Source organism: Sinocyclocheilus rhinocerous, unplaced genomic scaffold (assembly GCF_001515625.1).
Source record: "Sinocyclocheilus rhinocerous isolate Xijiao unplaced genomic scaffold, SAMN03320098_v1.1 scaffold663, whole genome shotgun sequence".
In the NCBI taxonomy this organism is placed as follows: domain Eukaryota; kingdom Metazoa; phylum Chordata; class Actinopteri; order Cypriniformes; family Cyprinidae; genus Sinocyclocheilus; species Sinocyclocheilus rhinocerous.
Window position 1 is genome coordinate 401,632 of NW_015655996.1, and position 15,217 is coordinate 416,848.

General features: G+C 38.0%; 1 protein-coding gene across 3 annotated transcripts in view; it reads left to right on the forward strand.

Moving 5' to 3' along the window:
• Positions 1-3,358: 3,358 nt before the first annotated feature.
• Positions 3,359-15,217, forward strand: part of LOC107719071 (potassium/sodium hyperpolarization-activated cyclic nucleotide-gated channel 1-like) — a 109,492-nt gene continuing 97,633 nt past the window's right edge. For 2 of the 3 annotated variants that reach the window (XM_016526382.1, XM_016526381.1), the window contains exons 1-2: positions 3,359-4,041; positions 10,478-10,901. In XM_016526382.1, coding sequence (XP_016381868.1) covers positions 3,686-4,041; positions 10,478-10,901 — 780 coding nt within the window. In that variant the 5' untranslated portion in view covers positions 3,359-3,685. The remainder of the gene's footprint in view (positions 4,042-10,477; positions 10,902-15,217) is intronic. The other variant, XM_016526380.1, reaches the window with a different exon arrangement.

The following is a 15,217-nucleotide window of genomic DNA, read 5'->3' on the forward strand; positions in this document are numbered from 1 at the left end:
TCCTTGAAGGACTGCAGAAGAACTAGTTGTGTGGCCTTTCCATTTTCTGTGTAATTATAATCACCTGATAACTGGCTGGTGTGTGCAGTTCCATTAAACTGGAAGACTTTCTGAATGTATACAGCAGTAAGATTTTTTTTTAGAAAGAAGAATTAAGGCAAATCAATACATCATGAATTATTTACTGCCATTGTAATAAAAAGTAACTGTAATCTGATTATGAGTACTTGAAAATGTAATATAATCTAATTACAGTACATGTACTTATTTTTTTAAAATCTGATTATGTAATCCAGATTACATGTAATCAGTTACTATCCAGCACTGTGTATGAGCAAGCAGAAAGAGTAAGTCATTTTAAAACACAATGCTTAGATTTTTTTTTCGGTCTATATTTGTTGCGTGAGGAATAGCTGGCATGAATAGCATGTGATATTTCACATCTGGGTAAAATATTGCATGAGTGAATGTATCCTACTAGGTGCACATGAGAACATTAGCCTCACAGGATGCTAAGCAATTCAGCTTCCCACATCTGTGCCAAATTCAGATTTATTAATTAGCTCAAGAGCATCAAATCACATTTTCTGATATAAAAACATACAGCAGTGGTTTGAAATGCCCTTCATTTGTCTCATCTGTTGCAGTTGCGTCCAGCGAGACCTCATGCATATGCCAGAGTTTCTTTCGGCCCTCCCCCCCCAACACACGTGATCCAGCAGCGCTTAAAGCTCCGTAATCAGTCTCTGTGAGTTATTACCTTGTGTTCATAAATTACGCAATGCTTCACCCCAAAACTAAAGTTACACAAGCATTCTGGACTGCCCTGTAAGGGAACAGTTGGTATGCCCCAACTAATCCAAGCAAAACTCTGGCTGAAAGGAAAACAGAGGAAATAAAAGGAATGTCAGCTTTAATTTGGTTAACTTGTATAATGACCTCACAGCCAAATGTGCTACGCTGGATAGTCTTCATATGAATGCTGCCCATTAGCAGGAAGTTCCCTGTGCACAGATTTTCCAGTGGTGAATCATCAGTTTTGTTGTAATATAGTCCACAACCATCTGTGCCCAGGAAACAGTGCTTACCTTTTTAAATTGTTAATGTCATAAAACATTAATTTGACTTTCTAAACTTCTTTCTTTATCTTTTCTTGGACTAATAAAACCCGCAAAATTCCCCAAAACTCCAGTTATTGGAACGACAGTAAAGCAAATACATAAAAAATAATAAATATACACTATTGCTTAAAAGTTGGGTGTCAGAATGATCTTCGTTTAAACTGAAATTATACTTTTATTCAGCAAGGACGCACGCATCAAATTGACAGTCAAGACATTAAAAAAAAATTACAAAATATTTCAAATAAATGCTGTTCTTTTAAACATTCTGTTCACCAAAGAATCCTGAAAAAAATATATCACTGTTTCCACAAAAATATTAAGCAGCACAACTGTTTTCAACATTGATAAGAAATGTTTCTTGAGCAGAAAATCAGCATATTAGAATGATTTATGAAGTATTATGTGACACCAAAGACTGGAGTAATTCCCAATGAAAATTTAGCTTTAATTAGCTTTTTAATATAAGTAATCAATTATATATTAAAGTACATTTAAATAGAAAACAGATATTTTAAATTGTTATATTATTTCACAATATTACTAAGTTTTATTTTATTTTTGATCAAATAAAATGCAGCCTTGGTGAGTATAAGAAAAACATTTTAAAAATCTTACTGACCACAAACGTTTCAATAACAGTATATACAGCTGTCAAAACATTTTAATGACAGTGCTAGCAATCCACCACAGTTTTATTGTAATTAAAATAGTAAGGGTACTTTTCGGCATGCACAAATCTTCATCGCCATCATCATCAACTCTATATTCCTCTCTAAATCAGTTCTCTGCGGCTGGGAACAATCTGAAAGGACTGTAAAGAGAATGAAATCAATTTGATGTGCCCATATTGAAAGACAAAATCTGAATACTACATGTTTAAATATTGTGTTTTATCACTTTAAGTGACGTCACTTAAACCATAAAGCTTAGGCAGGGTCCATAAAGTAGACTTTTTTACATTTCTTGCCGATGATATCAGAGCACTCACAAGAAAAGCTTTATTTTGAGAAAACGGTCAGTTCAGGGCCAGTGCTTCCAGTGTTAATAGGGAGCGGTTCTCTCATGGTTGAAAGAACCAGATGAAAGCAGGTTTTAAAGACCTGAAAAGATTAGTTAGCCATATCTCAAGCTGTTTTATCAACATTTCTTACTTCAGATTTAAAATGCCCCAAATATTGGCAGTGGATTTAGAGCCTGCAACCAGATTTACAGGTTGAATTTAAAATAGCTATGTGAGTCTTGCCATAGGGCTGACAGTATAATGTAGGCTATCATGTGACAGCTGAAATTTGTCAGCTGGTAGAGATTTGGCTATACTGTTTATACCGTGGTCACTTACCTTCAATCTTTTGTCACCTCCTACAGAACAGTAAAAATTACAGTACTTTCTCTAAAGACGCTTTTTTTTTTTTTTTAAAACCTCTTCTCTCTCCAATATACTGCTTGCTTGATTCTATCCTATATATATCTTAATTTTGCACTTGGCATAGAGGTAGTATGAATATTGTTGGCTCTGGTATGACGAAAAAATAAAAATAAATAAATAAATAGGCATTACCACAGTTAATAAAATGTAAATTATTTTTACTGAATTTGCAGGAAAATAACTAGGGCTTTCGGTTTCCATAATACAAAATACACACAATTTTTGTCATACTACAAACCCCTATTTATCATGAGATTTTAACCACAGAGAAGTTAATCTTTCGTAATACAATTATGACTGTCAATCCAGTCAGAGTTTTATAATATTAGTTATATTGTTTAGAGACTTTTCTTTTTAATCTGTTACATAATGAGAACTTGGTTTTGAACTGATGCCAAACTTTTGTTCAAATAATCATCTTTTGGTTTGCAGACATCAAGAGAAAAGAGTCAAATGAGATTAAATACCCTTTGGATGTAACATATTAATTCACTGGATTACAAATAAAATAAAATAACTAAAAAATGAAAAATGCATAGCCCACTTGGTTATTAAAATATAAAGTATTTTTGTTTAATTTCCAGAAAAATCTCTCTCTCTCTCTCTCTATATATATATATTATAATTTTTTTTTTTAACGATGCACGATTTTGTCACACCACAAACCCCTATGACACGATATTTTATAGACAGTCTTAACCACAGAGATGTTAGTCTTTCATAATATTACCATTTCAATTCACCTCATAATAAAACATGCCCTTCCCAAATGCTTTACATAACCATGAGTTGCATCTACAACATCTTGTTCAAATCGTATTCCTTTGGCACGCTTTCAGTCAGGAAGCATATCGGAGCAGCGCATTATGACAGTGCGTCCGCGTCCTCGACACGCTTGGAGAGCCACGGGACGCGGGCCGCGCTCAATCCCCGACAGTAGATGGCAGCAGCCCAAGAAAGCTGATCCTGTCGGGTTCACCACTACTCTGCCTCTCAGTTGTGCAGCAGCACTCGGAGTGGAGGCAGCGGTGGTTTGAGGGACGTCCAATGAAACAGAAGAGCCGCCAGCTGCTCCTTTCGACTTTTACGCGTAGCCTGTCCTCCACACCCGGAGACAGCACGTTCTGAAACCGCCATGGAAGACAAATCCAATTCGTTCTCGAGCAACAAGGAGGAGAAAGCGGATGGGAATAATGTGTTCCAGAGGCAAGACTCGATCTTGAAGAACAGCATGGGGAGCCAGAACATGAAAGACCACGGCAACTCAGTGGGTGCAAAGGGGGACCGGGAAGAAGCCATGGTCGGGTTTGACGACATAGACGCCGCGTCCAGGCAACACGGGTTCATGCAGCGGCAATTTGGAGCCATGATGCAGCCCGGGGTGAATAAGTTCTCCTTGCGGATGTTCGGGAGTCAGAAAGCCGTGGAGAAAGAGCAGGAGAGAGTGCAGACGGCTGGATATTGGATCATTCACCCCTATAGTGATTTTAGGTAAGGAGTGTGGAAAGTCACCTTCCCACGCACACCCAGGTCACAGCAAAATGGGCATCGAGCGCCGCGCGCCGCGTTTGCAGTCATTTAGCGTGGCGTTTCGGGGAACCAGAACCTGAACGCACGCAATGCCCTTGGCACGAGTAGTGGTGAATGTCATCTCGGTGAATAAACGGTACAGCAGTCATCATGGGACGTCTCCGACCTGCCATCATTGGGCATTCATTCTGCTGTTGTGTAAGACGCGTGTGCTGGTGCGCGCAGGGAATGATGCACCACTCTGGAATTGTAAACACATAGCTGTTAGTGTCTGCCGTGAGATGAAAAGGAACGAGGGTGGCTGCAAGATCACGTCTTGTTTTGAGGCAGAAACACGCGGATTATTCTATTGTTTTATCTCGTGGCTCTGTATGATCCCGTGTGGCTCTAACCAGGTAACAGCCCATGCCAATTTTAGCGCTGGGACAGTTGATCTAAAGCAGTTTAACGCTAATCGCGTTAGTCAGGTGAATGGAGGGGATTTTCAAACCCAATGCCCCCCGCGAGAACGTTTCAACTTGACTAGCAGATCCTCTTCAAATTAGACTACTACGGATAAAGAATTGACAATGTAACACTAGGTTATTGTCAAATAGCTTGTTAGGAAAGGCATTATTACATAAGCAACAGCATAATTTCATACTTTTGTTCATCATTTGGAGTCTGTTTGGCCACTTGGAGGTTTGAAGTCTCAAGTTAGTTTCTCACCCCATTGCACCAATGTAGACAGAAAACAAACAGAGAGATAGATAGATAGATAGATAGATAGATAGATAGACAGATAGATAGATAGATAGATAGACCGATAGATAGATAGATAGATACGAGGCAGAAAGAATGGCATGTCTGATTATTAGATTCAGCCCGTAACGCTCTCCATGGTGCTGAAAGCAGCTCCACACTGTTCATGAATATGGAGAACTCTATCCCGTACAAGGTCATTAGCTGGACTCCCACCTGTTTTATTTATCCCATGTAATTCATGTACTTTGCTTTGGGATATCATGTGTAACATGTAAGAGCAAAACAACTCAGATGTTGTACTCCCAAGGCACCACCTAACTACCAAAGCAGGGTCATTCCTATATATATATATATAGTATATATAAATATACCGATTAAAATATTATTATAATTATTACAGTAACCACATAATATTATCATGGTTATGTTTAACTAAAACTAAACCCTTAAAAATGTCATTACATGAAATAAAATGTAACTGAAATAAAATAAAATAAGATTTAAAAAAACTTTTACATTTAATTTAGTTTAACTTTATGTACTAAAATAACAACAAAAAAAGTTAGTAAAAATAATAAAAATGCACACAACAAAATTACTAAAACTTTAATTAAAATAGAAATGGAAACAGAAAATGTAAAAACAAAAACTATTTAGAAATAATAATAAAAACTATAACCCTATCTCAATGATACTAAAATGGCACTTTTATAATAACTCTAAATTTGTTTTCTTTATTTGCAATATCATGATTAACTGAATGGGTGAATTTTAAATAACTGCACTACTTCAGTTTGAGCAAATGCAATTTTTGTCATGTTTCTGCATGCTGCAGTAATTTCTAACATGAAAAACATGCAACTTATTTAGGAATTTTCCATGTGTTTCTTTTTTTTTCTTTATTTAAACAAATGTTTCAAACAAAACATGTTTTCATGGAAATATTGTTTAAAATCAGTCTATTAGTTTTTCCTGTGTACTCAATGCTACTTTCCATCTTAAAATCCCTTTTAAAGGGGTCATATGATGCGATTTTTCCTTTCTCTTTGAAGTGTTACAAGCTCTTGGCGCATAAAGAAGATCTGTAAAGTTGCAAAGACTAAAGTCTCAAATCCAAAGAGATATTCTTTATAAAAGTTTGCTCTGAACCCTGTGATGTAACATGATTGGCCTTTCTGCCATAATGTACAAAGGACGCCGCTGCTTAGCAATCATATGCATATTGTACATACAACTTATTAAGGGGGTAATTTTGAGAATCCAGTCATTAAAACTAAAGAGTGTAAATTTTTTTATGTCAGAATACAGACATCAATATGCAGTGACAATTATAATTTTTTTTTTTAGAAATTATATTTAATAATTTAATATAAAAAAAAAAAAATAAAAAAAAAAAAGGATCTGTGCCACTTTCAAAACATTGAGATGATTGCGCATCTCAACTCAGCAGCACTAACTCAACCAATAGAGTGATTTGGGGGCGGGACTATCTGTTTGACTAACCAGTGGCAGACGGGGGAGTCTTCTGAAAACTTGCTTAAAAAGAAAATTACACACTTCAGGTACAAAGACTTTTTTAATCGGTTGACATTTGTGCATAACACTTAAAAACTTAAGTGAAAATGAGAAATGTTGCCTTGGCAACTAACTGAAATAAAATAAGTTAAACTTGAAGTACTAAAACTACTAAAACAGAAATAAAAAACTAATAGAAATCACAAAAGCATGTAACAAAACAACTCAAATCTAAACTAAAATTTACATGAAAACTTAAACTTAAAAACCTTAAATGAAAATTAGAAATGTTGCCTTGGAAACTAACACAAACAAATAAGTTGAAGCACTAAAATTAAACTAAAATAGAAATAAAAATTAAGCAAAACAGTAATAATTTAAATAAAAACTAATAAAAATGATGAAGCACATCACTACTTAAACTAAAATTTACATAAAAACTGAAAATATTCAAATAAAAGCTAATTCTAAAAAATATAACAGCATATAAATAATACTACAGTATATAAGCAATACTAAAATAACAGTCTTTATTTTATTAAATGAATTCGGTGCTAGTTACTTCATAGCATTCTTAGACGGCCATGCTTCAGTTCTGCACACGATATTGAGCCTTTGATCGCACTTGCCAAATAGGCTTTACATCAAAGGGAGAACCAGAAAAGGAGAAAACAGGTGAGAAAGAGAAAATAGAAGATACAAAGAGGGAGACGGTGGACGGAAAGAAAAATAGAGTCAATAGGAGGATGACAGTGGTTATTGCTTCTAATGGACAAAAGCCTGGACTGTGTGATACCGGCTACACTTGGCAGGCTTCGGTATCGTCTGCTCATTTACAATGGCTTTCCTTTCTCACCCACACAGGGAACTGCTCTTTTGTTTCTAAGCTTTTTTCCAGTTAATTTGGTAAAATTTGCTCATTTTCTTCCAATAACGTCCCAGCCGTGAACTGAAAAAGCTGGAACCAGAAACACCACATGAGTGACAACAGCATTCACATGTGCTGTTTTGGTTCTGAAGCATTAGGAAACTCAATATCTCAATGTGGTTCTTTAAAGATTAATAGGAGGTTAGTAAGATTCATTATTCATTGTTTTTAGAAAGGGCTCATGCTTGATGTGGCCTGAGATCTTTTGTCATCGGCTTTTGTCATGCGTGACTCAGTCGTATGTTTCTTTTATCGGTCCTCCATATTGCATGTCATCTGTCTCTTGCTTTCCCTGTTTGTCCAGCCTATTGAATCTATTGAAAATCTTCAGACGTGACTGACGTCACCTTCCCAGAATTCCCTCACCATTTCGAGTGACTTTGTGCATGTTTTTTATTTTTTAGTGGCAGGATTTATCAGGTAACGGATAAGCTCAGGTCAAATCTCTGGCTTATAAATGAATCACACAGGTTGTGGAAAAGCAGGATTTGTATGTGAGCAGATTCCTTCTCCCTATCAAACAGCCTCCGATTTCTAAACCCAGATTAACCTCTATTTTTAGGGGCATGCAAGTTTGTCTTGCATTATTGATGCTTTTTGCTGTTGCTTTTTGGAGGCTTGTCTCAAAGACGTGTCCCAAAGTCTAATGAAGGTCTTTGCCAGTGCATGTCTCACTTCTTCCAAATTGATGCCCCTTGGTACTCTTTAAATAGCCTAAGTCTGTATTTTTTTTCTCGCATACAATGCTGAAGAAATCCCAATTTATGAATGCAGTGACTGCAGAGCTCTGCAAACAGGCCACAGCAAGTTAAGAGCAATCTGTGTCTCTTTTGTCCACAAAAAAAAGAAAAAAAATATATAAAGTTTTATGACAGGAGTAGCAATGTTCCAAATTGTTCATTTGAGTCGGATCTTTTCAGTGACTCAGTTGATTGAGTTCATAAAACCAGTCTCTGTGATTAGTTCACAGTCCAGACTGATTCAGTTCTTACATGTAGTTCAACTCACTGATTCGGTTTTAAGTTAACAGCTCACTGTTAGGAAGATGATCAATGCAAAACAACTTAATTTCTCACACACAGCTATCGAATGACTTCAGAACACATGATTCTTTTTATTTTGGAGCTTGACAGCCTGATGAAATGACATGAGGATAATAAATGACAGAATTTTAATTTGTGTGCATATTATTCCTTTAAAGAACCACATTCCACACTGAGGTGAAGTTGTAGCTGCTGTAGAGAGACAGAAAAGCATAGAACCATTGTGTCTGGGTCACGTCCTCTATGCACGTCTTTAGTATTCACCAGCAGGACAGATGGTCACATGGCAACCATCCCACCTCTGACAATACAGCCTGTCTGTCATTTGGTTGTCAAGGCTACAGCTACAAAAGCAAAACGGCTTGTCAAACCTCTCTCAATACGAGTACTCAATATACCTCCGCATGCAATTCATGCACAATCCCAGCTATACTGCAACCAACAGCAGAAGCAATAATAAGTAATGAATTCTTTCATCTTTTTAGAGCTCCCAAAAGTAAAAATATCCAAGGTGGATATTATTAACCAAAGATGTCTGTTTGGACCGAAGCACAGACAATTATTTGATACTGGATCGGTAGATATTTAAAAAGCAAGGCCGAGAGCTTTTCTCATTCACTCAGAGCCATTACAGCCAAGTGCATTGGCCTCATCTGAGGCACCAGCCAGGGGTTTTTAGCATGAGATAGGATTCTTGAAAGCATCTATTTTAGTTCATGGATGTATGCCGTTATCAGCAGCCAGGACATTTTGTGTGGTTCTCTAGGCCAGCCCGGCGCCTGTCAAAATACGTCTGGCTTTAGTTTTTACAAGACACAGGAGCTACATTAATGCAATTATAGTATGTGTGCATGTGTATACAATATACTGACCTTTGAACATTTTAGCATTGCAAAAAATCTCTTCTGTTGTCTGCTGGTCTCCTATCAGAGAGCTGACTCATGTCTGCTCAAGGCAGACATAAAAACTGGCTATTTTTCACTTTTGTGCTGAGGAAGATTTCTTCACATTAGGTGGCATGAGTAATACCACCAACGTAGCAGTGTTCACTAATTACTTCACTTGTGTTTGGTTTGGCTTGTTGTCAAACATTAGATTCGTGCTTGCGAACGACAATGAAAGTCTTTAACCTGTGCTAAATAGACATTGAGAAGCAAAACATTAATTTACGACTAGATTTCTTATGTGTATTGCAGAGTCTGCAGCCATTTCAGGGACATGTTTCGTCTGCCAAGGCATACAAACACTACGAGACATGAAAATGGAGGTGGACTGACGTTTCTTTAATTGTCAGAAGCATCTTCTTGACCAGTGGATATCAAAACAGCCCACAGATGATCCTGCTGTCAGGAATGACAGGGTGATTTTGACAGCATTATCAGTAAGAGGAAACTAAAAACTAAAAATAAATTAATAATTACAAAAACAAACCGGGATATTTTGACGATTGAATAAGTACAAAAACGTTTTTCCATTCACATATTTTCAAAACACAAGCTAATTCCTGAGGGTTTAAGTGCTGCTGGCTCAGCAATTACAGCCTGTACCTTTAATTAGCTTTCTGCGTATTGTACAAGCAAAGCAGAATGTCGCACACAGACGGTTGTAAACACACAACTCTCACATAAGAAAGGGAAACCCTCTCATGTTACCAACTCCCTCTTGCATATTTGGTCCTGTTACTCTTTGCCTCCTCATCCAGAGAGCAAAGCGCGAGCTGTGCTGCACTGTCACAGGGTGGCAATCCAGCAGGAAGTGTTGGCGGTGATATCAAAAGCGACAGGGAAATGAGCTGTAGTGCATCATGTGCGGACTGCAGGCGCGAGCTGTACTGATCGCTGAAGGAAGTCTGTTAGACAGGACCCAGAGAAACATTACATATATCTGAGGGCCATCGCAATGAGGGCATTCCAGCAGAAAAGAGCAGGAATTTAATATTGCCAGTCCTGCTACATCATCTTCATGCTGAACAGGGCTAGCATTTTTCTGCTATTGGGAACAGAGTCAGGATAGAAGGGAATGTGAAAGTACTTTTGAAGAGGTTGTAAAGTAAATTCATGGGCAAATCTTTGATAGATCAGGTAATGGAAATGGTTAAGTCATAAAAAAAATGATTTGGCTTTCAAGTGGTCCCACTTTAACACGTCATTTTCTGTCTCCACTGCAGGTTCTACTGGGACTTGATAATGCTCATCATGATGATGGGGAATCTAATCATCATTCCTGTGGGAATTACCTTCTTTTCCGAGCAAACTACCACCAGCTGGCTCATCTTCAACGTGGCCTCGGACACCATCTTCCTGGTGGACCTGGTCATGAACTTCAGAACTGGAATTGTGAACGAGGAGAGCTCGGAGATCATCCTGGACCCAAAGGTCATTAAGATGAATTACCTGAAGAGTTGGTTCGTGGTAGACTTCCTGTCCTCCATCCCGGTGGATTATATCTTTCTAATAGTAGAGAAAGGCTTTGATTCGGAGGTCTACAAGACGGCCCGAGCACTGCGTATTGTACGCTTCACCAAAATCCTCAGCTTGCTCCGTCTTCTCAGGCTTTCACGCCTCATCAGATACATCCACCAGTGGGAGGAGGTGAGGGGACAGTGTGTGTATCAGTGTGTGAGTGAACGAACTATGACACAGATGGCCTTTAGTAGGGCTGGGTTTGGACACAAATTTCACGATTCGATTCTCATTCACAAGCTTGCAATTCGATTACCGATTCGATTCAATATCGATTATTTTGGATATATATCAGGTACAGTACATACCAAATTTTCTCAAGGAAAACAAATCTCTCAACTAATGCTGTAAAATATAGCTACATGAGAGTCAGTTGGTACTACATTACTATAATATTGAAGGTTGAATTGACTGATTTGTTAAAATTACACTTAATGAAGTTTTTTAACTAATAAAGTTACAATTACATAATATTTCTACTTCACTTCGTTTTTTAAAAAATATAAACATAATGGTGGCTGTCATAAAACTTGATGGATTTATTCAAACATAAATTAAACATTGAAGAACAGTAACATTTATAATGATTATGCTGAAACTGGTATTAATGTGGAGGAGACGATCAGTTCAGGTGCGTATCGCACTGCCGCGTCTGTTGAACTGAGGCGCTACAGCGATCTGTCACTCCACGTTAAACAGCGCCAAAACGGCATTAATTGTTTGAATACTGCAGTACAATGGACAGAATCTGAGAAATCTGAGACTTTGTTTCATATTAAAAGTACCAATGCACAACGCTTATTGCGATATATTGGATGGGAAGTGCCCTTTAACGTTCCGTCCATTAACTGAAAACAGGCTAGAATAATCGATTCTTGGGATTTAAGAATTGATATCGTTCCGTAAAAATGAGAATCGATTCAAATCGAGATATCGATATTTTTTACCCAGCCCTAGCCTTTAGTAACACGTCTTGGATTTGTTAGCTTCCAGTATGAACAAGAAGAGATGTTTTGCATGTTGAGGTGTGTGTGCATGACACAATCGACCCAAGGTGCTTTGAGCTCAGGTGTTGTTCTGCAGCACGCACCCCTCTCCAAGACCTCTGACGCACATTATTTAGAGGTGGAGAGACTTGTTTGGGGGTTAAGGTAAGCATATCTGCTGCTTAGCCCTCGGCGACACCTCAAGAGCCGCATTGGGGAGTGAGAGCAGGAAGAGGAACTGACCTCTTCAATGCTGCAAGAGCAGTTGAGCAAAACTATTAACTGCCTCGGCATTCATGCTAGAGCACTTCACTCCCACCTCTGTCTCAGACACCCTAAGCTAAAATACAAAGCATTAATCTTCACATGACATATGCGGTTTGCAAGCCCTCCCCAACTTGCTGTTTTCACAAGAGCGTTGTTGCACTTTAAGGTCATTTTCGTCAGAAAAACATTGCATGTTTCTGCTTCCCACCTGCTATTATCCCTAGCCAACTGTACAGTAAATTACAGCTTATGTTATGAAAGGTAACCCAACTCAGACAACCCTTTCTCGTTGTTGCTTGATTAAAAAAAAGATATGGTTATCTGATGTTTTCAAGGTAAAAAATGCAACATATGGGGTTTTGAGGAGGCTTGGAAGCTATGTACAATGGAGAAGGAAGAGATTGCTCTTTGTTTTGGTGCCCTGCGGTCATTAAACTCTTAAAGCCAGTTTGTCTTCCTCTTCAGTTGGCAGATGCCCAAGTTTGGACTGGTAGAGAGCAGAGTCAACGTTTTCTGATCTTACCTAATTGAAATACAGATGTAGCTCTCAGGAAGAGTAAAACAAACTAATGTGGCTGACAGTAATCACGGGTGATTCATTACTATTGTTTTCTGCTGCACATCTACCATTAAGACAGGGACTCCATTAACATTTTTCTTTACGCTTGTGCAGAGAGAAAACAAGTCCATTTCCAAAAAACAGCTAGTGCTAAAAACATAGTCCAAAACTCACTATCATGATGCTAAGGTGTTGTGTGATTGCCAAACTGTTGCTATGTGGTTTATAAGGTGTTCTAAATGGTTTTTAGTATGTTGCTATGTGGTTTCTAGCATGTCTTGGGTAGTTAAAAGAGCCCACTGAAGTCAATGTAAATCTAGGGGATTTGCACATTGTAAAAACGCGCAGCTGGTGACATTTCTGCAAAATGATAATATGTTGATTCTTGCATGTTACATTGCCTGCACGTACTACTACTACTATTGTAGTCTACTACAATCCCTGACGGTACTCAAACCTATGACCTTTGGGTTACAAGTCTGACTCTTTAACCATTAGGCCACAACTACCCCTTAATGCTCTGTCGCTCTGATAATGTTAAGGAAACCAAACATGAGCTAAAACCATGTTTGCTGAAGCAACAATACTGTTTTAGCTTTTTACAAATCTTTGAGCTCTTTTATAAAGTGTCGTGACTTGTTTCACAGGACTCGTACTCGAGTTTTACATCGCAAGTGCAATGCTGTACCAGGTGGACTAACAAGCAAGTTTCCCACATTAGAAAAGCCTAACATATGGAGCTAGTCATGTGACGCCACTGTCAAAATGTGTTCGTTTACAAATCATGCACTATGTTAACAGTTTTGAGGTGATGACATAGTATCATGCAAGGAACTGCGCAAAAATAAGTCTTTATTAATCAATAATCTCCCTGTAATCATAATTAGTTAAAAGGATAAACATTGTTGATGTTTTACAGCCACTAGTGTTCATTTCAGCTGGAAAATTCAGCCAATTGCATGTATAGGTAAATTTTTGGACTAGGTAGAGGCATGTTTTTCTAATTAGCCTAGGTTGCATTTTTATGCCTGTTTTATTATCCACCATGCAGAAATGATAAGTCAAATGGCTTAGAATATGAATAGCACATCTGTCCTCAAAGAGCCATGGGGTATCATTCATATCTAAAAGCCAATGGTTTGGGGCAACATGCAAGAGTTTAGAGTTAAGTGTTGGTTTGAACACTTAACCCATAATATGGCCTAATTATGACCAAATAATGCAGTAAAATGTACATTTTAAACTAAGGTAGTAAACCACAGGCTAAAACAGGCCAGAGGCTTTACTAAGCACTTATTTACGGCATCCCCGGAAGCATCCACATTATACACCCCATTTCCCCTCTCTCATGCTGCACTGATGCATTCTGGGAAATGACTATCAGCCCTGTCTCTTCCGGTCTTCCTTTCTGACCTCTCATGCTGTTTCTTTATTGCAAAGCAATATATAAATAACAAGGTGCTACTTGCATATTTATCTATATATATCGCATGTTGAATGCATTATTGCATACTATTTCCACACTCAGTTAGCCGTAAACCTCCACCACCCTCTTCCATTCCCTTCTCAGAGAGATGTTTTGATTGTCAGGAATGAGCACGTGTTTATTCTCGACCTCGGGTTGTGCTCCTGGCACATGCTGTGATTCCGGGGTTCGCTATCTCTGTCCAAATCCTGCCTTGAGCAGGTCTGTGTGCTATATACCGCAGTGTATATGCCTCTGTGGATTTACCGCCATGCTGAAAGAAGTCACGGTATCCTGATCTGCTCAAACACAGCTGTGGCGTGATTTAGCACATGGATCACAATGCCGCATTGTGACATGGTACTTTAATGAAACCTGGAGTGTGAATCAAGAGGTCGACGCAGAGCAGACATGATGTTCGGTAGAGCTTGAAGGGTTTACAGAAAATGTAGATTATTATGGGTTGCTCATGCACATGCAATGTCACACCTGATTCTTATGCATATACTGCATGCACATGCATATCTCTGGTTTCCGGTTTGCTTCCCTTTCTCCATTTCTCTGTCTCAATTCCTTACCTACTGTACTCCATTTTCTTTACATTACCTAGCATTGCTTCTTTTTGTTTTCACTTAACCCTGCTTTATCACTGTTTTACTTCATGTCTCTCACTTCCTCTGTGTCTGTTTCTCTCATGTTTGCATTGAACTGAATGTGGCAATTTACATAACAATGGTGTTATGTACAATTCATGCTTGTGTTTCCTGACTAAGGTCTATTGACCAGAATTCCTTACATTCCTTGCTATAATTTTTCAGGGTTTCAACACTGTAGAAACGATAGGCTACTACTTTCTGTTTTGATTCAGAATAGTGGTAGACCAATATATGGGCCAAGCTAATTATTTTGAGAATATCACATCAGACCTTTTTATTTTTTTCAGTAAATACAGTTCAAAGTAGAGATGCACCGATTGCCATTTTCTTGGCCGATTCTGATTTCCGATTTTTTGTTAGTGTGATCTGCCGATACCGATTTTTGCAGATTCCGATTTTCTTTCTAAGAACTATAATTGACAGCATATACAAACAAAAATCTACTTTTCTTCAATGCAAAGTTTTATTTTCATAAAAAAAACAAGTAAAAAGTCAGTAATAAAATAAGAACA